The sequence below is a fragment of the Phragmites australis genome, chromosome 4 (genome assembly GCF_958298935.1).
Source record: "Phragmites australis chromosome 4, lpPhrAust1.1, whole genome shotgun sequence".
Lineage (NCBI taxonomy): Eukaryota > Viridiplantae > Streptophyta > Magnoliopsida > Poales > Poaceae > Phragmites > Phragmites australis.
Window position 1 is genome coordinate 30,797,110 of NC_084924.1, and position 26,239 is coordinate 30,823,348.

General features: G+C 45.7%; 1 protein-coding gene across 1 annotated transcript; it reads right to left on the minus strand.

Moving 5' to 3' along the window:
- Positions 1–1,182: 1,182 nt before the first annotated feature.
- On the minus strand, positions 1,183–25,790 carry LOC133916074 (villin-2-like). The gene is made up of 24 exons (XM_062359572.1): positions 25,639–25,790; positions 24,543–24,678; positions 24,338–24,437; positions 24,113–24,181; positions 23,792–24,028; positions 23,520–23,697; positions 23,308–23,440; positions 22,038–22,197; positions 21,798–21,954; positions 21,623–21,726; positions 21,356–21,514; positions 21,016–21,084; positions 20,870–20,938; positions 20,558–20,695; positions 20,083–20,211; positions 11,483–11,633; positions 11,339–11,349; positions 11,112–11,252; positions 10,904–11,029; positions 9,837–9,893; positions 9,607–9,705; positions 9,300–9,525; positions 8,657–8,886; positions 1,183–1,901 (listed from the first exon to the last, which is right to left on the minus strand). Exons 2-24 carry the CDS (start codon positions 24,596–24,598, stop codon positions 1,788–1,790), a joined length of 2,913 nt encoding a protein of 970 aa, XP_062215556.1. The 5' UTR covers positions 24,599–24,678; positions 25,639–25,790; the 3' UTR covers positions 1,183–1,787.
- Positions 25,791–26,239: the final 449 nt, after the last annotated feature.

Genomic DNA, 26,239 nt, shown 5'->3' on the forward strand with positions numbered 1-26,239 from the left:
TCTCGAGGCCGTCTTCTTGGTCTTGTGTTGCTTCAGCAGTGACTGATGGGTCGATGGGGGAGCGGACAACACAGAGGGGCGATCGTCCGGACCACGGGTTCGAAACCCCCATGCAACCCAGCAATGGCGGGAACTGGGCCGCAGAGAGCTGCACCAGGACTTCCTAGAATCGCAATGCCTGTAGCCGCCATCGTCGTCATCCCTGTCTCGGCGGGACGAGGAGGTCGACCAGCGGTGGCGCAAAGGATGCTTGTGAAACTCCATAGCGGCAGTCCAAGGCGTGCTCCCAGCGCCTGTGCGGAGACTCCATCCTCGCGATGGGACCTGTCGCTGAGAAACAGGTGCTCTCTTTCGTAGGTCTGGCAGCATCCAAACTGCGCACAGGAAACTTCTAGAAGCTCTACAACGATGGAGAGAGGTTAGATTTGTGGACTTGCAGGTATGAAGGTTTGTCAGACTGCGGCTTGTGCAGGGGAAGCTTGGGCAGGGTGGAAGGATGTTGATGTTGGGGGCGAACCGAAGAGGAGGAAGAACATGATGACGCTCTGTGACCCGACCCCCTGCATCTCCAGCACTTTGTAGGATCTCTGCACTCTGCCACTCGGTGATCAGCAGCCAGACAATTGAAGCACCTCCCTCTAGTTCGTATCAAGAAGAGTTCATTTGTAGCAGCGGATCTCTGCACTCTGCCACTCGGTGATCAGCTTGGTGACCTTGCTGCTCTTCTTGGAAGAGATCTGCTTTTCCTCCACCAGTAGTTTCCCCTGACTACACACCACTCTGCTTCCTCAGGAGCAACGTGAGCCGCTGGAGCTCCAAGATCTGAAGAAGCTAGAGGCGTCGAGCAAAGAAAGCTGGAGGTGTCAGTGGCTAAAGCGCTGGGAAGGCGCCATGGCAGGGACCCTCCAGTGTCCTGATGCCATTCTTGGATTGTCTCCTGTACTGCGCCGATGGGGAGCTATGCTTGGCTGGCCATGGAGGGAGGGGGGACCGACGCTACTTGGACGCAGGCGCTGCTTGTTCTGTGCCGACTACCTTCTTACTTGTACACACCGCATCCGGGGAGAGCTTCTCCTCAAAGCAGGTCCAAGTGCAGCTCGGAGCGCCATGCCCCTCAACGGGGCCAAGCTCGGCAGGCGGCGGAGGGATGTCAACCACCACCGTGTCCCCTCCAGCCCCCACCGGCGCTGCGCTGGAATGCAGCAGCAAAGAGGGCGAGCTGCATCCAGACTTCCACTTCGAAGAGACCCATCTCGGATCTTGCAAAGGAGGGCTGCATGGGAAGTGAATGGTGCCATGGAGATCTCTGATCTGATGCGCCTCAGGTTGCTGTTCTCGTGCACCACCGCTCCTGGGACCGGATCTGTTCGGCAGACGGAGCCTCCGCCTGGATCTGCCGAAAGGGCGGTGGCAGACGCTTTGGAAGGCCGCGAAGACGCTGGAAACGGGGGAAAACGGTGGGGGATGAGAGAGTAGTGGCGTTTCTTTGGTGGGATTTAACACCAGAGCAATAGAAGCTGAAGTTTGAGCTTTAGTGTCAATACATCATTACCTTACAAAATCTTACTAGTAATGCTATTTGTACCAAATTGAGGAAAAAAAATACACGTGAACTGGCAACTCACAAAAACAGCAGAGAAAGATGCTGGTGATAATCTGTGGAACATGATGAGAACGCTGGACAGCGTGGACACTCCTGTGCGGTGGCACCAACAGCAATCGTGTGAAGAGAAAAGTAGGAGTGTGCAACCTCTGTAGCACAAAAAGGCTTTATTCGGAGCTGTGCTTCAGAAAAGATCGGATTTTCTTTTCTGCAACTCTTGCTTCCACCTTGGCTGCTCGTAGAATTCCTCTTTAGTCATGCCGAATACGATCTGGAATTCGCTGTCTGATAAATATGTCTGCAGAAACAAAATAAAGTTTGTCTTTGAAACCCATTTAAACATGAGGGTAAGTAAAGGCAGAAAAGAGGTTGCCATAAGTTATAATGGGCACAAAAGCACCATCGATTTAGGTGCAGTTCTAAAAGCCTCAGCTTAATCATTATAGTTCAATGAGACTAACAATAACAATTCCAGCTTCTGTTCCACAGAGCTGCTGGCTGTAGTACTTAGGGAATTAGATGACACGTTTTAAGATGTGACAATGAACTAAGAAGCCCTAAAAATGACTGAAAACGTCAATCTTGGAAAGTATAGACAAATCTGCATGAACTGAGTGCAAAAAAGGATTCTATTTTTGGGATTCTAAAAAGTAGGATTTCTCTGTGATTCTGATCAAGTCTTGGTACCATTCCTTTGTTGTCCTTTTCAAGTTCTATTCTCTCCCAGTAAACTTCTGTAACTTGTGTTCTTCACAAGTAGCAGCATTTGCAGTAAAATATCTACAATCCTGATCGGTATTTTCAAAATTGGAAGTCTTAAGAGATTAGTAACCAACCGGTTACCATTGGGAAATGGGACCTTAAAGGAAAGTTTATATCAAATATTTAAGTTAACTTATTTACTTTTTTGTTGCGAATAAGTGTATCTATTTACGTTGCACCTGTTCATCGGCCGCACCTGTTTGCTACAGTTCATCGAGACCGACATGCTGCAACCCACTGACACAAGCATCATCAACCTGTGGCGTGGACGGCCAATCCCAGTGCTATCCCCAAGGTTTTGTGGCTGGCTTTTACGCACAGGGCGATGGGCAAACCTTCCTCCTCCGCCCAGGCCACTGATGTCCCGCCGGAGAGGTGGCAATACGACACCAAATTCCAGGTGCTTGTTCACCTAGACAAGCTTGAAGACTTAATCAATTTCTCCATCAGCTTCAACTCCCATGGCAATGAGATCCTGCAACACCCACCCACTCCGCACCCCTTCACCTGGTTTAGAGGCAAGCGTGATGGAGAGCCTGGGCCGGATAGGGTGTACGAACACCCTGCACCACCTCCTAATGATAGGCTTGACGACGCCCACGCAGCCCGTACTGCACGGGAGGCTCAGGAGGGTAGGCGCGACCGCGGAGAACGCGGCGACCGCGCACGTGTAGGCCGCAGCCTTGGGGACGACCACGAGCGCCATCACTGTCACCAACGCCACCGCGATGATTCGGACGACGAACGTCACGGCGACGACGACCGGTCTGGGTGCCCACACGGCAACAGGGGCGTTGGTGCCCACGGCAGGCCGATCAGGGAGCACACTCGCTCCCCACGGAGGTGGGAGCACAACGGTGGTCACCACAACGTTCGTCACCAGCATGGGGTTGTGATCAAACCCACATTTGCGCTTCCGGCCAATTTCAGCTTTAAGTTGCCTTCACTGGACCTTCTTCGGAACTCGAACATGCTAGAACTGCAACAGTTGTTCACCTCCCACGCTGCGGCCCTTTGATCTGACCTCCAGTAGCTGTTGAACGAGCAACCTCTCTCTTCTGTGTCTAAATCGTTTCTACCGGTGCATGCTCGTCTTCATGCTCTGCAGGAAACCCAACATCACTGGATGAAGGATGAAGATGAATACATCGCCAAAGCCTACATCCTGGCGGACAGGCTATCCATTGCTGAGGCTCTGCTGTGTTCCAGCAAGCGGAATGAGACATGGTCTGCCAACCAAGGTACAACGTTGCCTCCTAACGTGTGGCGAATGAAGAACCCTACGACTCCTACTTCTGTGCAACAGGTCGAGGAGGCACTCCGATGCATGTAGCTGGCGGCGAGCTCGCACTGCACCAACCGGGTCCCCCCTACGAGCTCCTCCTGAGATCTCGTCGCTGCAGGGCACGCTGGGTGACACCACAATGCCAAACCTCGCCCTTGGTTCTTCGTCGGCCCTGCCTGCTGTCATAGGAGCTTTGCAGCTGAGCACGTCGCCAAGCCAGCCCCTATGCGAAGTGAAACCTAATCTTGGGGCGTACTCTCCGGACGCCAGGCCTACCAATGAGTTAGCTGATCTGGCCACACTGTCTGTTGCGACAGGCACACAGCCTCTGGACGCTTCTGTCATGTTGTCTGCTATGCCAGCGCAGCCTGTTGCGGCGGACACATAGGCCCTGATCGTGCTACCAAGGGAGTCAATCGCCCTAGATGGCAGTCCGGGACCACGGTCACCGCCTACTACACCTCCCTCCCTGCTGGACACGGCCACACATAGCCTGGTGCGGCTGTTTTTGACACCTATGCCCAGCTTGCTTCATGCCCCGACCCCTCCCATCATCAGGTCCAACAAGACTGCGCAACACACTCCGATCGACCCCACCAAGCTTCGTTGCATTAAGCGGCAGGCTTGCAATAGGCTCAAATGCCTGCCGATTCAAGAGCGAGCACGCCACAATCTTTGCAGGGAGCTAGGCTACCTCAAGGATGATCTCACACTGATCGAGCAGGTGATTCAAGACAATTTCGACATGTTCAAATGCCCTCTTCCACATGATGCAATTGCTGCTCTGATGGCCCTCTTCCACCTTGACAAAGAGGGCGTCAAGGAGGTGGACTGGGCCCTGATTGCCCTCGGCGGCTAAGAGGCAGCGGGCATAGCTGCTGAGATGTTCCCAGATGCTGTCAATGTGGCATGATGCTGGGTTTAGTTCACCAAGTGTTTCAAATCCGCGCTTCTTGTTGTTTTCCTCCATGGCTACTAGTTCTAGTTGTCTTCATGTCGGTCTCTTCTATATCTTGAGTCTTTGCTGCCCACTGCATGGGGCCTTCAGTAGCTTGGACGTCCGGCGTTCGGTCTATTGCAAACCTACCTGTGATGCTATGCCTCCAATGTTATGCAATATTAGGTCTGCAGTGTTATGCAATGTGATGCCTCCTTTCGGCTCTGTCTGTGTACGTGTGCTACGAATTCATGCACCTCGCCCCAGGGGTGCAGTTGTTAGAGTAACCACCTTTCCATGCGCAATTAAACATCATTTGCTCGAATGTAAGGGGCCTCAACAGCAAGGCGAGAAGAGATGCTGTGCACGAGTGCCTAGCCTCAACGCTTTGTCAAATAACCTGCCTCTAGGAAACAAAGTTGGGTACCATAGACCATGAGCTTGCTTTCTACGTGGGATGGTTCCGCCCAAAAAACTTTGCGTTCCTGCAAGCTTCCGGGACGCGTGGGGGAATTTTGCTCCTATGGAATGATACCTGCATGGACATCTCAGACATCATCCGCAAAGATCACTCCATTTCGGCTAAGGCAACCGTAAAAGAAACTGAAACTTCCTTCTTCTTAACCACAGTGTACGACCCATCACGTGACCGCAACAAATCGGCTCCTAGATGAAAAGTGGCTCATCCTAGGAGACTTCAACCTCATTTACAGAGCACGAGATAAAAACAACACAAACCTTGATCGACGTTGTATGAATCAATTTCACGACACTATAAATCACTGTAGCTTGAAGGAGATCCACCTCCAAAATAGAAAGTTCACTTGGAGCAATGAGAGGATGAATCCAACTCTGGTGAGACTAGATAGAGTCTTCTGCAACGAGGAATGGGACCTTGCTTTTGACTCCCACATTCTACATGCGCTTGCTTCATCGCTCTCTGACCTCTGCCCTCTTTTACTTTCTAATCAATGCAGCCTGCCGCGACCAAAACAGTTCAAGTTCGAGAACTTCTGGCTTCGTATGCCGGGTTTCAAGGATGTGGTCCAAGCGGCATGGAGCGAACCAAATCCCCACACAGAACCGGCTCACAGATTGAATCATAGGCTCATCTCAACAGCTAAGAAACTGCATGAGTGGATCAAAACCTTGGTGTCTACTACCAAGATGCAATTCCACATGGCCCAAGAAATTATCCTCCAGCTTGATATTGCTTAAGAAAGTAGAGCGCTGACTGCGGATGAAAGGTACCTTAGAGCGAACTTGAAGAATACGGTCCTTGGCCTCGCCATCCTGGAATGCACACGGAAACGGTAAACTTTGTGCATAACAAACCTTAGAGTGGCAGATGCGAATACAAAATACTTTCATCTAAAAATCAATGCAAGGAGGCAAAAGAATGTTATTACCAAGCTGCAAAAGCAGAACGGCTGGGTGACCTCTCATGAGAAGAAAATGGATCTTGTTCAAGATCACTTGACGGTGGTTCTAGGGGCCCCTCACTGGAGAGATTTAGATTTTGACTGGGATTTTCTTAATATCCCCTCGACGAACCTGGCACACCTCGCTGCTCCCTTCACTTAGCAGGAGGTTCTCACAGCTCTCAAACAGATGCCCAAGGGCAAGGCCCTGGGGCCCAATGGATACACGATGGCTTTCTTCTCATTGCGCTGGGACATCATAAAGCAAGATTTTATGGCAGTGCTCCATGCTTTCCACGGCCAACGCAACAATAGCCTGCATATGCTCAACTCCGCTAATATCGTCCTTGTCCCCAAAAAAGGAGCTGAAAGAGTTTGTGACTACAGACCCATTAGTCTCATTCACGACGTGGCGAAGCTCATCACCAAAATCCTTGCCCTGCGGTTGCAACCCCATATGAACTCCCTTGTTTCCAATAGCCAAAGTGCTTTCATCAAAAAGAGAGCCATCCACAACAATTACATGCACGTTCGGAACTTGGCATGCAGATTCCACAAATCTCGAACACCAGCACTCCTCCTCAAGCTTGATATTGCCAAGGCTTTTGACTCTATTTGCTAGGATTACATTCTTGAACTCCTTCAGCGGTTGGGCTTCCCACACAGTTGGCAGAACTGGTTAGCCACGCTTTTCTCAACCTCCTCAAGAGTTCTGCTCAATGGGGCACCAAGCGCAAGCGTACATCATGGGAGAGGTCCACGTCAAGGAGACCCTCTCTCCCCGCTCCTCGTTGTTCTGGCCATTGATCCGCTAAAAGGCCTACTTGATCAAGCTACTGAGGACAGGTTTCTTACGAAGTTGAAGGGCAATCATGCCAAAATGCGTCTATCGTTGTATGCTGATGATACAGTCATCTTCCTAGCACCCACGGCTCGTGTGCCATCGCCGATCTTTTGAGCCATTTCGGCAGAGTAACTGGTCTTAGCACCAACCTCCAGAAGAGCATGGTGGCTCCCATCAGATGCCGAGATATTGATCTAGACCCCATCTTTGGCCACCTTCCGGTAGCTCGCGCTTCCTTCCCGATTAATTACCTGGGACTACCGATCACCCTCACGCGCACCAAGAAAGTAGATTTCCAACTAGTCCTTGATAAAGCAAGTGGTCGGCTCGCAAATTGGCAAGGTCAGCATCTGAATCCGTCTGGGCACAAGGCTTTAGTAACATCATTGCTCACCTCACAACCAATCTACTACTTGACTGCGTTGAAGGCCCCAACAAGCATCCTTGACTAAATAGACTCCAAGAGACGTAGTTTCCTATGGACTAGCACGGATAGGATTGTGGGTGGCAATGTAAACTAAATTGGAGATGGGTTTGCAGACCTAAAAAGCTGGGTGGGCTGGGCATCCTGAACTTGAGGAAATTGGCAAGATCTCTCCGGCTTCGTTGGTTATTGTATGAGTGGACGGCGGAAAATAAACCCTGGGTTGGAATGCCTACGCCTTGCACTAACACAGACATAGCACTCTTTGAGGCGGCTACCACGATCATCATCGAAAACGGGGAAACAACCACTTTCTGGCACTCGCCGTGGCTACAAGGGGATTCGCCGAGGAGGTTAGCGCCGAACATCTTCGCGATTTCCAAAAGGTCAAGGAGGCTTTGCACAACAACACTTGGGTGCGGCACATCAACTTTAACGCCATTACTTCCGCCCAACATTTCGTCAAATTTATCCTCCTATGGTCACGCCTCCAGCATGTCCAATTAAATGAGAATGTCCCTGATGCTATCATCTGGAACATCACATCCCATGGAGAGTACACAGTGGCCTCCGCCTACCAAGCGCAATTCTTAGGATTGACGTCCTCTAATATGGAGCAGCTGATCTGGAAGGTCTCGGCGCCAGCGAAGTGCAAGTTCTTCTCGTGGCTTGCATTCCAGAATCGGATTTGGACAGCGGACATGCTCATTAAGAGGGGATGGCCAAATCAGAGGATTTGTCCTTTATGCAAAGCCACGGATGAGTCGGCGATCCACATTTTCGCTCACTGCAGATTCTCCAAGCGGGTTTGGGAGGCCATCTTCAGTTTGTGCACCGGGACTTCCATCGGCACTTTGGCCTGGGATGCTTTCGATACTGTTAACCACTGGTGGAGAGCTATCGGCTCTATGCAGGGGGTGCCGCATAGGGCTCTTCAATTCCTCATCATTCTGATAATATGAGGGCTATGGAACGTACGGAATGAGAGAGTTTTCCAACACCATGAGAATTCGACGATCCTCTTAGTGGTGAAAATCAAGGAGGCTAGGGCATGGTGCATTGTGGGAGCCAAGAGCCTTGCATCTTTTCTTCTGTTGTCCTAATTATCCTGTTTAGTCTGTTATTATGAATTTTCTCCTCCTCTATTAATATAAAATTTGCAGATCTCCTGCCAGTTACCTTTTAAAAAAACACAAGCAAAGAAACTTTAACTAGCATGCCTGATGGGACTAAGAAACACAATCCAATATATCGAAAATCTGAAGTAAAATGTCCCATAATCTCCCTTTACAATTACGAGAAATATTTAGCCCTTTCACAAGGATATGAAGTAACAAACAGAAGCAACTTTGTTTTCAGGGAGCAGTGGAAATAACAAACCTCTCGCCGTTTGTAGTCTATTCCACTAACAGGGTCGGTGGACTTCGATATCAAGCGGTCATAGCTAAAGGTTGTTTCCCCTCCATTTTCATTAGCAGTTTGTTCCTGTGAGACATCAGGCTCTGTTCGGCCATCTCCTGGGGTATCTTTGTCTGTAAAAATTTCTGAGGACTCCCCTGCTCCAGATTGAGGAGAAGCACCCGACAGAGCTAATTCAGTCTTCTCAGCATCTGCATCAAGTGAAGGTGTCAAGCTTTAGCATCAAGCTAAGCAAAAAAAAAAAAAAAAAACTTAACCGCAGAATTATTCTAGGATTATTTTCACCTACTTTCTTGCAGTTACTCAGCTAATACTACATTTTTACTTGTCCATAATTTATAAATAAAACACAAGGAAACACAGATAACACATTGCAACGCATCCCAAATTTTTCTTACTCTTGCAGAGGGAACAAACAGGGAACGCCTTATGAAATATTTCCCGAAAAAGAATAAATGATGCGGAGAGCTAAAATTATCCAATATTACTTACCTTCGTTACTGGTGCTGCAGGAAGGAAATCAAATGGGATTTTGGGACATGTTTCTAGTGTTAATGTTGTAATAAAAAGGCGAAAAGATCAAATTTAGGCCGACCAGTACTACCTGCTGTTGGGGACGGCCTACTGTTGCAGGGGCTTCGAGATCCCTCAGCAGTCAAAACATTGGAAAGTGCAGCGACAGCAGCGGCTCTTTGAGAACCTTGACCTGAATGAGATTGTGGCTGTGGACTGCTGGGTTTTGATGATGGATTAAGTGCAGAGGACAACGCAGCCATTGCTGACGCACGCTGAGTAGGTCCATCACCTGAGCCTGCGGGCCTCACATTCGACTAAGAAGACCCACGATTGGGTGGTTAGTATATGAAAATATTTATGTTGTTTATAATTGGGAAGGAAAGTATCAGCAATACCTGTTTCCCTTGGGAAGATGGATTCAGTGCAGTTGAAAGAGCTGCCAATGCTGATGCCCTTTGAGTTGGCCCACCATAACCTGAGCTCTTATGTCCACCCTGAAAGAAGTTAAAAAGTTGTAGGTTTGAATCCACAAATTTACATTGTAATTATCTGCTTTTGGCATGAAGCAAGAGAAAACAATAAAATTCGTGTAACTTTTTAAATTGAAGAACAAAAGCGAACTTACCTCTGAACGCATTCCAAAAAGAAATGAAAGTTTCTTCTCAAAAGAATTCCCATGAATCTGTTTCAAGGATGAAACTTATTACGTCACAACCTAACAAGATAGCATGTATATATGAAAAGAAAAATCATTTTACTCCCCCGAATTTTTCAGTTGCCTGGATAACCTCCAAGACACACAACTAAAACGAGCCATTTTACTCTGTAGTGATATTTGTCTTTTTCGTTTCTCCTTATAAAGGTTGAGTTTTAAGGTTAAGTTTATCATCCCCCTTATGCTACGAAATATTTTTATAGTTTATTTTAGGACGCCACAGATGTAATACCAAAAAAATATTTTCACATTTTCAGTTTATCAAAGAGGAATGGCCTGCAAACTGATGACATGATCAAATATTCAAGGAATCCTAGTAATTTCCTTACACCAAATATCCTATCTTTGCAACAGCAGACAATTTCTTTCACATGGACAAAGATATATCTGTTCTCTTTATGTTATTTTGGATTTTGAAATGTCAACATAATCCTGCCCAGCCTCCCCATGCCACAGAAATGACTTCTATTGTGCAGTACAATTTAATATAAATTATTCAACAGAAAATTTGAAAGGCAATGGAAATTATATCCCGGTTTTCTTGAACTCATTAGCAATACATGTTTCTAGTTTTAGCATGCCTCAACTCATTAGAAATACATGTTCAAGACAGTAGCAGCACGCCTCAAAGAACTATCCAAAACATAATAACTATTCTAGTGAGCAATTTATGCACTACACAATTTTCAGTCTAGCACACAAACTGGGAGAGTGAAACGAACGGAAAAACATTGAAGAATCTCGCAACAAAGTGACAGATATATCTACTTTATAAGGAAGCCAAATTAAGCTGAGCCCAGAGGAACTGAAACTATTACATGGGAAGTTTTCTGCTTATACAAAGTCAATGCTCCCCTTAAGTAAAAAGGTAAACCTTCAAAATATCAACTAGCCTATACAGATAAATGGTAAATATAACAGAATTAGAAGGACAAAGAAATTTTATGAAATACAGCAATAAATATCTAAGAGCATACCACAGATCGTGTGTTATCCCAGGAGAAGTATGTCCTGAAGAAGCAAGGTTCATTCCCTTCAATGACTTTATAGAGAGGCACATCAGGAGAAATACCTTCAAAGGTCACTGCATGTTCCACGTATTTCTGGGAGGGGAAGCCGTTATTGCCAGGAGTTGGACGCTCGTGATATAATTGAAACAAGCAAGGTTAACTCTTCATATCATACCTGGCCAATTTCAAATGCCTTCTGTTTCTCTTTTGTCTCCACACACTGACCCATCCAAATAAAGACCTCAGAGTATGTATCAAGTATCATCATGTCTTCTGTCAACAGATCATCTTGTGAAAAATTGAAAACTTCAGTAACCTGCATACAAGCAAGCTTTTAGAATTTTAAGAATCCAAAATTGCTGGAGCATGACAAATTTAGATCAAAGAAATACGCCAACAAACCTCCAGCTTCCCTGATAAATGGCGATGATGTTATCGTGCATGAAACAAAACAATAATGATAATTAGGGTAACTATAGAGCATAGGAAACAGAATGTCATAGCAATAAGAGAAAATGTGGGCATAGGGGTTTGACTACTACTAACCGTTCCTAAAAGTGAAGGTATACAAATGAGGATCTCTTATAACAACATCTTGTGCAGCATTTCTGCTTGTATAATTCTGCTTTCCACCAACAGCAGACCAGAAAGCAGAGCTCTCGGTTCCCTCCTTGCAATGTTTGACAGCAACACCAGGCTGTAAGATTGGGGTACAAATAATCTTAGTGAGTAATAGTGGCCAGGATAAAAAATATGAACTACTTTTAGTTTAGCAGAGCAAAGTACTCCGGAGAAAGGAGGATTTAGCAACGAACATAGTTCTGTGACATTAACCTTCCGCGTATGCTCTAACATATACAAGATGAAATCAGTATTATTTTTGGAACTATAACAACAAACAATGGATGCCCACCCACCCATGACAGGAACTGTGAGCAACGATCATAATTCAAATATACCATTGCTTTCACACATATGCATCGTGTTTATTATGTAGATATTATTCCTGACTCAAAAAGAAAAACATGCCAAAGAAAATGTTAATATTTGTATCATATATTACTGTTTCACTAGTTTTAGCCCATGTACACATATAAGACCTTGACCTTCGTCTAGGATTATTCTTGGAAAGTTGGAATGCATACTGCGAAATTGCATGTCAGTTTTTTTTCTTGGACACCCAGAAGAACTGCATGTCACTGCGTTAAAGGTAGAAACTATCCCCAAGCACACTTACATAAAGCGCCACAAGCAAGTCGAAAAATTACCGAAACATCCCTAACTGACGAGCCTAGGCTGAACCCGTCAGCATCAACTGGAGGCCAATTTCAAATTCTATATGTAACTTGACATGGAGATAGTGCGTTCAACATAGTGGTTTCCATACCATTGGCCAATTTCATCCAGAAAAGATGCTTTAGAATCAAGTCAACAACTATGTAACTACCAATGCTTTACATGCTGTTGGGGGAAAGACCTAGACCCACAAAGGAGCCTATGTAACAAAGCAGCACATATAAAGGTTCAAGAACATTTATGTAATATTTGTACCCCACCAAGGATGTAAGGAGAAGTTTCACCTCTCTCCCTCACCTATATAGAGGACCTAAGAGGTCAAGAGGGGGGAGATCCCTTCCACATCCACTCATCTCTCTCTGCTCGGATGGAACCCTTCGGTACTGTTCATAGAAATAGTTCCAACAGTTGGCGCCGACCGTAAGGATCTAGTCCAAAAGAGTGAGAAGGCCTTCGGAGCACACAGGTTTCGCAAGGAGTCCTTTGTACTAGGAGGCCGGCCTTCGTACAGAGGAGGCCTTCCCTTCGTACGTACAAGGCGTTCGTACAGACGGGGCCTTCGTACTAGCTTCGTCGTCGAGCAACCCTTCGTAGGGGAAGAACCCTTCGTCAGGTCTTCATTGAAAAACAACCCTTCGTCAGGCCTTCGTCGGAGACCAACCCTCTGTCAAGCCTATCAAGGAAAAGGAACCCTTCATCGAGCATTCGTTCGGGAACAATCCTTCATCAAGCCTTCGTCAGGGAAAATGAACCCTTCGTCAAGCCCTAGCCGGGGAAAAAGGACTACGTTAGGCCTTCATCGAGGAACAACCCTTCATCAGGTTTTCGTTGGACAACAACCCTTCGTCAAGCCTTCGTCGGGGAAAAGGAACCCTTCGTCAGGACCTAGTCGGGGAAAAAGGACTGCATCAGGCCTTCGTACAAAAGTGATAAGAACCCTTCGTATAAGTGGTACCCTTCGTACAAAAGGCACTCTTTGTACAAGAGACACCCGCCGATGGGATGCGGCATAGAAAGTTTGAAGCCATGTGAGCTTCCTTGGACTCCATGGGAAATAATCACACACCATGCTCCACTTATAAACTTGATCACTTTATGCTATTGTCTTCGCTACCAAGTATATTTTTATCCATGCTAAAGAGAGTTATATCTACAAATTAGCAACCGTAGCAGCAAAAGATATTTAGCTAGATTAAAAGTCATCGTCCAAAGGTGGCGCACGCTGCTGTTTTTTACTTTGTTAATGGTAACGCAGGCCACGAAGAACACGCTCGCTGTTAGCATTTTCGTTTTGCATGCACTAGGAATTTATTGTACTAACATACACAGGTACTCACACGGAAGTGCTATTTTTACGATGGGCTCTACGCAGGCACTCGTCGGGCTACGTCTTCGCACGCGAGCCTTCGCCACCGCTCTTCACGCGTGTGCCTTCGCCAGGCTGCATTCGGACCAGCAGGCCTTTGCCACCGCGAGTCCGTGTTGATCCAGTTTCGAAGGAAATAGGCCTTGCCAACCCGTGCGGGCCTTCACCAGCCTTCACTACCGTGGGTGTGCCTCGGCAAGGCTTCGCACCACCAGGACCTTCGCACAATGCAAGTGGGACTAACTCACCTGGACCTTCACATGCGCGGGAAGACGTGAGCCTCGGCAACTCCGGCTTCAGCACACATGATCAACCCTTGCCTCTAAGGACGAAGGTGGTCCACCCTCGTCTGAGGATGGCCTCGGCTTTGTCGACGACTCGACGTACCTTACCACGTAAAACTGGCTAGCAGTTCTTCGCGCGCCGGGCCCCCTGGCAACCACAACTACAAATGGGCCGGCCTTTGCCTCAGAGATTTGGGTGCCTACCTACCGTCATCGGACTTTCATGGCAGCCCTGTCATGCGAAGGAATATACATCCCAAAGGTAAGGCTTTAGCAGCATGCCTTTGCTCCCTGCTCTACTAGGCAGGCAAAAGCGAGTTACAGCCCAGGCACAGTGCGCACCTTCGTGGGTCATCGCGGATCAAGGCCCGAAGCTCTCCAGGTGGCATCTTTTGCATCTTCCTTTTTTGAATTCGCAAAAGAAAGAAAGATATATACTAATATGCTATATTTGTTTTATGAACGCTTCGTGCGTCGGGTCTCCGTGTGTGTCGTGCGCTGGGCCTTCGCTTCGTGCGTCTGGACATCGCGCGCTCGGCCGCGCCGTCTCGTTGCGCACTGGGCCATCGTGCGCGGGGCCCTATATTCGCCTCGCGCCATGGGCCTTTGTCATCACTTTGCATGCAGGGAATGCGCCTGCCGGCCTTCGTACGCCTTCGCGTATCGCGTCCGGACTCCGCACTCTCGGCCGCGCTTTCGCGTTGTGCGGTAGGCCTTCACGGACACGGAAGGGTCTTCGCCTCGTGCCATGGGCCCTTGAGCCTTCACACGCGTAGTGGGCCTTATCCCTCCGAACCTTCGTGAGCTCAGCCTTCACCTGAAGGGCCTTCGTGCCTGGCCATGGGTCATCTTCGACCCAGGAGGTATGCCCATATGCCATCCCACCAGCTCTTATGTGCAAAATCCGCAAAAAGGAACCACCAGCCAGGGTTCCAACTCGGATATCTCGGGTTGCGAGCGGCAATCCTCTAGACCACTAGTTCCTTTGACTCTTGTTAGGCGCGATTTATATTTTTTGCTTTATCTTCAAAGCATCTCAACGTGCTATCGTATCTTGTGCTGGGAGTAGTAGTGCTTTCGAATGTTAATTTCACGTGCTGACCCATTGAGTTACGAGCGAAGCACCTTGTGCTAACAAGTTGCCCCATTAAGCTATCGTTCCTTGTGCCAGGGAGCGTCATCAACCGCTTGAACGTGGCGATTTGCACTGTTATTGCCATGCAAACCCTGCAGGCAGTGAGTGACGAGCGAAGCACAACTAGCTCCGGTTTTCTTAGCTGGGCATTGTCCAGCTTCGCGTGTCTGAGCATCGACTAGATCTCAACTTTGTCGTTCAGCGTGACAAGCTTCATTGTGAAGCTCTTTACCCTTCGCATGAATGAATAAACGAATGAGAGCTCCTTACCGAAGTATTTATCTCCTCATGCGTGCGTCACATCTGCCCATGGCTTGTATGTCAAAGCGTTTATTTTTCGAGCCCACGTTGCATCTGCATCGAAGCACGTAATATTTGCATGAATACCGAAGTATTCACCTTCTGTGCGTTTGCATAGTATAAACGAGCCGAAGTATTTATTCTTACCCTTCGCAAGTATATACAGGTTTTTTATGCTCCACTTGAGGGGCTATTTCTTTATCCAATGCAAGTTTTTACCCTTGCACATGACATATCTCATTTTTACATGCCAAAGTGTTTTACTCTTCGCATACTCACATCACATGTGCTCATTTTGCATGAGTACCGAAGCATTTACTCTTCCTAATACATGTCCTAACCCTTCGCTCGAGGGACTTTATTCATCGTTTGCAGATTTCATAGGGTTCTTACCCTTCTCTTGAGAGTTTTCATTCTTCAGTGTGATGAAGCATCCATCCTTCATATATGTTCCATTTTTCATATGGCGAAAAATACGCTTCATACATCGCATTTACGTGCCGATGTGTTCATTTTTTGTGTATTGCATGAATGCATACTTCGCGCATATATACGCTTCGCATGCATGTTTGTCTTCATTACGCACTTGCGATGAAACGCATACTTTTCATATATCTGCATAGTGTCATCACTCGAAAATGCGTACACTTTGCACGGTTTCCGTTGCCTAAGTGCATCGAGATATTTATTTTTGCATATGTTTACTTTTTCAAACGCTCGCATATGTATCGAAGCGTTTATCCTTCGCACAATTGCCAAAGTATTCATTTTCTTTACGCTTGCATTATTTATTTGCATCGAAGCACATCCTCTACAAATGCAGGAATCTCACCCTTCGCATGGGGGATTATCCATTCTGTTCAGTATTCACCTTTCCTCTATATGTCGAAGCATTTGTTTTTCGCATATGCAAGTTCTTACCCTTCGCTCGAGGGAATAATTATTCCTCATACACAAGATTTAACCTTCGTATGAGAAAGCTCTTATTGCTCATATACAGGAATTTTTAATTTTCATAGGACAGGAGCTTATCCCTCATATACTGAAGGTTTTATCCTTTGTTGCTACATTTATCATTATGCTAAAGCATTTACTCTTCGATTGTACTCTTTCCTGCATTTATTTATCATATGCACAAAAGACAGGGGCTAAGAGTGCTTGCCCCCGCACGGAAGGCAAAAGAGACCTTCAGGAACAAAAAACCGAAGTGCTGTTTGACCTTAGAATAAAGGTAGCACACCTCTTGACTTAAGACAAAAGACGGGGACGAAGAGTGCCTGCCCCCGCACCGAAAGCAAAAGAGACCTTCGGGAACTAAAAGCCGAAGTGCTGCTTAACCTTAGAACAAAGGCAACACATCTCTCAACTTGAAATAAAAGATAGGGGCTAAGAGTGTTTGCCCCTGCACCGAAGCAAAAGAGACCTTCGGGAATTAAAAGCCGAAGTACTGCTTGACCTTAGAACAAAGGCAGTGCACCTCTCGACTCAAAATAAAAGACGGGGGCTAAGAGTGTCTTCCCCCACACCGAAAGCAAAAGAAACCTTCGGATTACATCAATGCATTTAAGTATTTATTCTTTATGTGCACACATCTAACATACATAGATTATAATGTGTTTTTCGTCTCCAAAAAGAATGTGAAGCACCTATGGTCCTGTAGGAGAAGTCGAAGTGTCAATGCTCCTTAGGTAAAGGCAGCACACCAATCGACTTAAAAGGTGGACAAGGGCCCGTCGAAGAGAACCGAGGTGCCGCTCAGCTTCAAGTAAAAGCAACACTCCACTCGGACCTCAGACAGTAAGTCTTGAAGACACGACCCTTTGTGCTCGGTGGAGCCGAAGGACCCTTCGTACATAGGGCATTGCCGACCACTTTCGTCGACAGTGGCTACTACTTCGGCTATGTTGACCCATTCGACATCGACTCGTCGTTACCTTCGGCATTGGCATCAACTCAGGTAGAGTCGCCCTCACCTTCAGCTTCGATAGCGTCGATGAGACTCTAAATGAAGTCCTCGACAGATTTGCCCCCGTCTACTTCGACTAGAGTTGCCTTCAGCCACATTCACTTTGGCCACGTCGACTTCTACGTCGACTAGGGGGGCTTCAGCCGATGACTTTAGCCGCGCTGACTATGCCTCGACAAGCCGCGCTGACTACGCCTCTGTCGACTTTGACTACGTCGACCAGGGGGCTTCAGTTGACGACTTCGGCCACAAAGACTACACCTCTGTTGACTCCGACCACGTCGACTAGGGGGCTTCTGCCGATGACTTCGGCTGCGACGACTACGCCTCGTTTTACTCCGACCACGTGGACCAGGGGGGCTTTAGCCAACGACTTCGGCCACGATGACTACGCCTCCATCGACTCCAACCACATCAACCAAGGGGACTTTGGCCGATGACTTTGAGCACGACGACTACGCCTCCGTCGACTCTGACCACATCGACCAGGGGGGCTTCGGCCGACGACTTCGACCACGACGACTACGCCTCCGTCGACTCCGACCACATCGACCAAGGGGGCTTCGGCCGACGACTTCGGCCGCAACGACTATGCCTCTGTCAACTCTGACCATGTCGACCAGGTAGGCTTCGGCCGACGACTTCGGCCATGACGACTACGCCTTCGTCGACTCTCACTACGTCGATCAGGGGGGCTTCAGCCAACAACTTTGGCCAAGACGATTACGCCTCCGTCGACTCCGACAACGACAACTAGAGGGGCTTCGGATGTGACACCTTCACATGCGTCGGTCACAACCACGACCGCGTCGCTAGAGGGGCTTCAGGCACGTCGACTTCGCCTCTGTCGACTACGCCTCTGTCGACTACGACTCCGTCAACCAGAGGGGCTTCAGCCATGATGACTTTGCCCATGGCGACTCTGACTACATCGTCCAGGGGGGCTTCGGCCGACGACTACGGCCTACACGACTACGCCTCTGTCGACTCCGACTACATCGACCAGGTGACGACTACGGCTGTGAAGCCTTCGCTTTGTCGACTTGGACGTCGACCAGAGGGGCTTCGACTGTGACGCCTTCACATGTTTCGACCACGACCACGACCGCGTCACCAGAAGGGCTTTGGGCATGTCGACTTCGCCTCCATTGACTACGACTCCGTCGGCCAGAGGGGTTTCAGCCATGACGACTTCGCACATGCCGACTCCGACTACGTCAACCGCGCGACATCCTTCACCACTCACGAACACCGGTTAAGAAGGGCTACAGGGGGCACCCGGATTAAAATCCCGTCCTGGGTCCCAAGAGTTTGGCCAGCGCATGTGAGCGGAGATGCGAGGACATCATCTCCTTCGCTGGGCCACGGTAGCAGCTTTCAAATTCGGCTACGTCGACTACGTTGAAGCTGCGCCCGCCGAAGCCTTGGCGGCAGCCTTCGCCGAGCACGTCATCGAAGATCGCCGAAGCCTCGGCGGCATCCTTCGCCGAGCACGTCATCGAAGATGTACCTTCGACTTCGACTACAGAGGAAGAAGCACCTTCGCCAGCCGCCAAAGTCCTCAGCCTTCGCCCAAGACCCCTTCACCGAGCAAGACGAAGCGTTATAAGAATGTATCTAGCTCTAGCAGTCATGTAAAGAAAAACATGTGTCATGTACGTGCTCTTTTCTCCATGCCCTTCTTTCCCACTGGGTTTTTTGGAATGGAGTTTTTAGCGAGACGTACATGACGACTATTAGTCTAGATCTTTTCCTAGTTGTAGCTGTTCGCCCCGCTGTCCCATCGGAGCTTACAGTTGAGGGGCTACTGTTGGTAGAAAGGTCCAAACCTACAAAGGAGCCTATGTAACAAAGCAGCCTATATAAAGGTTCAAGTGCCTTTATGTAATATTTGTACCCTACCAAATGTTAGAGAGGAAGTTTCACCTTTCTCCCTCACCTATATAAAGGACCTAAGAGGTCAAGAGGGGGAGATCCCTTCCACATCCACTCGTCTCTCTCTGCTCGGATGGAACCATTCGGTACTGTTCACGGAAAGGACCCAAGAGGTCAAGAGGGGGGAGATCCCTTCCACATCCACTCCTCTCTCTGCCTGGATGGAACCCTTCGGTAGTGTTCACGGAAATAGTTCCAACACATGCATTATTGCAAAGTCATATATGCCTCCATAATATCAGCATATTTCAAAGTTTGTTAATCCTGAACGAACCTTAAATTAGCTTGTGATGAAATAGCACAGGTATTGGTGCATGCAACTTTTATCTGTGAGAATAGTGAACGTTTATCTTAAAGACCATTCTGTTTGCAGCTTTCGACAAAATCAACATGCAGATTTGTTTTATTCCCTACAGGTCCACCACTAGGTTTTACTAAAAGTTTCCAATAACACAAAGTGATCTTGCACGAGAAGCAGCAATGCAAAACTGCAAAGAAACTTGAAATTCTTCATTTTCAACAAATCTACTAGGTGGTAAAGAAAAAAAAATCTTATTTACATGAGAGGTACTACCTCCAGTCCAAAGTTGATGTCATCCAAGAATGCGTGCATTTGAACTCCAACAACTTTTATCATTGTTATACATTAAATCATTTAGACTTGTCAAATGAAAATAATATAAGTATTTATCACTATAATTTATTAATATTTTGTAACATATGCTTAGAAAGAATGGTCAAATTCAAAGGTCTGCGTTGGAGACTGTACCAATGTCCTAAATGACAAAGTAAATTGGAAATGAGGCTAGTATGCATTAACTAAATGAAGGAATATCAAAGTTGGTTGGTTTCATTGTTCCATACCTTAAAAAACTCAGCAACTTTTGCAGCCCATTGTTGTTGTTCAAAAGAACTTGAATTGCCAATCCATGTAAACATCGACTTTCCAGATTGCAAAACAAAACAATCTGTGGAACTCAAGGATGTTGAGACCTAGAAAATAAAATAGTAATAAGTTCAAGGGAGGGAGCAACAATTTGGAATCTTCTAAGTTCTTTGTAGTTCAGGCTTGTGTTAGCTATACAAATAAGAATAAAGCTGCTTGTATGTACTCTTTAAGTAAGTCTTACTGGCCATGAAAATCATTGCAACGAATAATAAGAATGTTAGCATGACGGGCCATTATACTTCCATACTTCAGTCAAAAGTGACTGAAATATATTTGCCCAAATTTCCCCATACCTTAAGCTTTTAGGATAGTTGTAGTTGGTGAACGAAACTTAATGAAAATTTTATTCGTGTTTCAAAATCTTTATAAGAACAAGAGGTCAAAAAATACCGCGTCAACTTGAAGTGTTTTGTTGTTATGAACTGATGTTCCAGAAATTCGAATGAGAGCGATGCCATCAGCAGAATATGTTTCATCCATTAGACCCTGTTGTTCTACAAATTTCTTGTATCCAGAGCTGATGCCACCCTGCATGATTTGCCAAATATATTTATCTATTAATTTCTGAAGTGACATTACAAATCATTCTTCAGTTCTATAGACTGATTCATTATTAGTTTCTTAGCCCTAAAAAAAATATTAGTTTCTTGCAGGACAGCTCTCATTTGTCAATACATAATATAATCACAGTGAGGACTATACCTTCAGAATAACCATTGGCTGGAAAAGAGCAACAAATTGTGGTGGCTCTTTCCCTTGATAAATACGGCCCTACAATACCACAACCAAGAAATGAAACTCCTCTATAGGAAATATTGTACGCCATCATCAAAATATGAATACATTACCAGCACAGGTCTTCCTTTCATCGAATTCCATATTGTATTAGCTGTTTGAAAAGCCATCTCTTGATCTTCCTATGTGAAATAAACAAAGGGTAAGTTCATACATCACAGCACAGTTATATGGGTATTGAGTCCCCCATGAATCCTTATATAGTATATGTGACATGCTATTTAAAATATGTAAGGGGCCACCATTAAACAAACTTGCACAAAAATATTATCTATTTGGACCCGAGACAAATTCATGAAAAATAGTTATGCATTTAAAAGTAGGGGAAAGATGCAAAGCAAGAAAGTTCGATGCACTACATCGTAAGCATATATATATCGAAATGACAATTACCAGTACACTATCTTTCCCAACCCAGTAAGTTAGATAGAACTCTTCTCTTTTGTCACCAGAATGATATGTGTAGAGGACAACATAACAGTCTCCGCTGTAGAATTTTCCAAGTTCCTCCTTTGGAAGAACAGTCTTAGCACTTCCACTAATACACCAAACCTGAAATATGCACAGATTTTTATTATGGTTTCACTTCCATTTTGGCATTCCCTATTGTACTTGATAGTAAAATGCAACTTATAAAGCATGAAGCAAGTTCAGCAAAACCTCAAGCTTTCCACCGCTTTCGAGCAAAGGAGGAACTTCATCATTTACTGGAGCACTGCTTTTTGAGGCTCCTTTGACATCGACACCCTTCTGCTTCAATAATGCTAGATAAAACTAGATGTTATTGAGAATGACAAAAGTTCGATTTTTAAAATCCCAACAATGAATATACTACCTGCAACTTTCCCTCGCCCTTCCTCCACACCAGCATTCCCTACCGCATTACTTACTGGCCATGACTCAAACTTAGACTTGAACATCTGATTCTCATAACCTTGAATCACTTGAGTTATTCTTGTTGTCTTTGGCCTATTTTGTTTAATAATGAATTTCTGCAAGAGGCGACATTAAGATAGGTCATAGGATACATCTTTGAACAAGGTAACAAACCGAGAAAGTTGGATTGTAGGTTTACCTCAACTGCCACACTGGCGGTTTTCCTATCCTCTACTTGTGTTACCCGACCAACCCATACAAACAGCTCAGACCCACAGTCAAGCAAGAAGCATTTGGTGTTTTCCAGAATTGATTTTGTAAGAACAGTATCTTCTAACTTCATTTGGCCATTACTGATACTGCAAACATAACAATTAACGGTATGGGAAAAAAACAATTGGATAAATAAAAATATAGTTGAATAACTGAAAATTTGTAAGGCAAATATGTTATATATTCATGTCTTGTATTTCCCTATTGTATAAGGGGGCAGTCAGACCTAAAGAAAGAGTATTAGGCTTTATGGACCAACTAGAAGTGTGTTGCCCATTTAGTCCGTTAGAACTCAACCAAAACAAGAGCAGACCTATATAAAGCACTAGCAAACCAACTAACTAATCTGTACTGAATTATCCGAAAAAATCCTTGTAATGAGGAAAGGAACATCTGTAGAAGTAAGCTGTAGATTCTGAAGAACATAACATATTGCTAATTTTCATTCTGACATTAAAAAAATGTGTTCATAAGAAAATTAAAGTGGTGACTGCCGCCCAGGTAATATATCTTAGACAAACACAAATACATTTTTTTACAACAATTTTCTTTTGGGTTTTATCTCCATAAGAGTGGTTGGGCTTTTACGTTGCTCACCAAGACTATCACAACCCTCCTCCTTTAATTTACATGGTATTCAGAATTTTTAAAATACATTCTCAAACTTTCTTCACAAGAGTGGCTAGGTTTTTTACGTTGGCTCGCCAAGCTTATCACAACACTCCTCCTTAACCCGGGCTTAGGACCGGCTATGTTGGTACAACATAGGCCCCATCCCAACTTGCTTGGGACAAAGGTTGTTGTTGTTGTATTCTCAAACTTTCAGTTTGCAGAAGTGCTTATAAGCTAGACTGTATAATTATGCTGGACATTAGGTTAGTTTACATAAGCCCCATCCCAATCATCCTGCCCACACTCAATCTAGTGATCTCTTGCTGCCAGCTATTCACTGGGGACTCATATGAGGCTGTGAGCAGTCCATTAGGCAAAGTTTGACACAGATATTTGATTGTCTTTTTAAGTAAATTCACCATGTTAAAATAACTTGAAAGCATCCTAAGAAAGTCTCTGCAATTCTTTGGAGCAAGTGTTTTCAGAAAGTTGGTGTACTAGTGTGTGTATATATACTTAAAATCCGAATATCAAAGTTAACTAATTGTATACCCCCCCCCCCCCCAAAAAAAAAAAAGACATACCTGTAGAGCTTTGGTGGTGTAGTTTCAAGAACAACATCATCATCACTTATAGCCTTTTTCCCTATTGGTGCAAAACCACCAAAAAGTACCCAGAATTCACCTGAATCTGATTCTGCTTGCAATTTTCCATCATCTATTATTAAAAAAGTATAAGTAAAGTTGGACTTGCTGCCAGTTTGACATGTATGAAGTTTATATGGTGCTCATCTCACCAACAATTGCAACATCACACACTCCGTCATGGTACTTCTCCTTTAAATGTTGGATCACTTCCAAAGCTTTGGCTCTTTCTTGAATATTGGAGTTAGCACCATTGAACTGACATATTTTCTTTTCAGTATCCAAGATAAAGACATCATCATGGTTCAATGATGAACGAGCAAAGGGAACCTGAATAAAGAAGTCATTTAGTTGATACATCACTAGGATAATAGGATTGACTTAATTAGTTCATTATGAAGCAAGGAGGTGAAACACAATGCACCTCTTTAACTCTGATAGCTCTCTTCCCTTTGCAAATATATAGCCGTGTTTCAAACTTCTCCTCTTCTGGCGTCTTAAACCCAGAAGCAAAACCTCCCTCCAAGGGTATGATGCACGGCTTAAAGTATGATAGAAATTTATCAGATTCATAGCCTTGTGGTTCCCTGTGCTGTACTGCACGACCCCCAAGCATGGTGTCAAGTTCAACTGTCTTGATTGCTGCAGTTCCAGCTTCATCCTGCATTATAACATATCAATTCAAGAAGTAGGCATGAAATGTCATTTCTAGCATAGAAAATTTGAAGTGTTATAGAAAATCTACCTGGCTAGAATCTTTCCCAATCCAAAAGTGGATGTCAAAATGATAAGCACCTCCTTTGTTACAAGTCGTCTAAATAGATGGACAGATGCATGAAAAATATTATTTGCGTTTCCCTCAAAAAAATATAAAGAGGTGTATCTGTCCATCTAAAGATGCATGAATAATATTTTTCCCTCAAACATATAAAGATGCCTATGAATGAGGAAGAAAAAAATGAAAAATTACCTGTAGAACTATATATGAATCTCCACAGTAGAATTTACCATAATCTGATTTTGGCAAAGGAACTGGCTTAAAATCTTCAATTCTCCATATTTCTGACCCTCTGTATTTAAGTTAAGGGGCATACAACATAAAGAGAAAAAGAGTAGTCTTGCATGGAAAGAAAAAACAGCTAACAGCCTGTTTCAAGACATCTAAGTAAGGAAACGGTTTATGGCCAGCTCCTTGAAATGCAGGATCAAGCACCACTTTCGCATTTGACATTGAGCAGGAATCTTACAAAAGATCACTTGAACGCTACAAAGAGGCAGATGGCTCCCACCACTGGACAAGGGGACAGAACACTAGGAAGTGGAACTCATATAAGTAAATATAAAGAAACTAAAAAACATCAAGAACAATGGAAAAAATTATAGTCTGAAGTTCCAGAAATTGAGCAATTCAGGGCATGCACTGAACAGTGTCAGAGATTACAAAGCATGCCACATGCAATGTGGATTAGGCACTCAATTATAAGAGATGCAGCTTCAATCTAAGGAATCCGACCATGATGGAACCTTTCGAGTTCTCTGGCTCAGGTCATCACAATCCATGGTGTTGCAAGATGCCAGGCGGCAATTAGTGCGCAGTCAGTGAAAATTGGTGGATCTATGTAACAATTGTGACAGAAGATCGGCCTCGACATCACAGTATGTATGTTCTGCGTGTACCCGGACACATACGCAACACAAACCATATATCTGCCTCAAACAGCAACCGCCTATATATTCTCATCAAGGAAAAAATGCAATCACCGGCTGCGCCATAAGATCAATCATCTACATCAGCAGCCATACACCTCACGGCAATGGCTGCGCACCATCGCCATTTAGCAGCCACATCAAATTACCTGTGCGAGCCACAAATCCGATTGGGCGGGCAGCAGTAATCGCCAAACAGAGCAACGGCTACCTCGGTGGCGCCAAACGTATTCGCGCATCCGCTGTTCCCTCTGTGCATTTCACCCCCCTTGATGGCACCGAAATTCGCCGGCCGATCGCCCATCTCCGGCGACGCGGCGCACAAACCAACCGCAACTAAAGCTAACGATCGATCACCGCAGTCCGCGCCCCACATAACCACACGCCGGCATGCAGTATTGGCACCGCTACCGGATGCCGCATGGATCCGATCGCCCCGCGCGTACGACGACGCCACAGCAGATCAAACTGCGACGCGTGAGATCCTAGAAACCCGATCGCGCGAAACGAGAACAAGGAGCGGGGGGGGGGGGGGACAAGCTGTTGATCGACGTCGAACGGTACCTGGCGAGGGACTCCAATGGGACGGCGCCGGGAGGGATCGGTCAAGCGGGGCCGAAATGGCGTGGAGCCGGAGGGCAGAGGGCGGCGGAGGCGACGCTGCGGAATGATGGAAACTGCCTCTGAATGGAACGTATGGACGGATCTGACGCGAAGGAGCGATTTGCGTTTGCCCGATTTAAGGAGGGCCCCTATTTATACGCGGCTCTGTACTAGCGGCGGGGAGGGACGACATGGATACTAAGTACTCTAGGTGGGACGGAGCAGGCGAGCTTGTAGACGTGGGCGTGTAGCTCCAGCTACAACAAAAGAATTCTTGAGCAGCAGGGTCCGTTCGTCTTAGCTAGTTTTAAGAATTTTTAGAATTGATTATTTTTAGTTTTAAAGATTTTTGAAGCTGGAATCAAGGATGGATTAGTGTCTATGGTTTAGACATTTTGTTCTTATTTTGAAATAAAAATATATATTTAAATTACTTTATTTTATTATATAAATTATAAATTTTGTATGGATCTCGGAGCTGTAATTCTGCTAAACATATTAACTCTAAAAATTTATAGAGCTAGAGCTATAGATATACTGAGAATATTTTGATGAATCATAT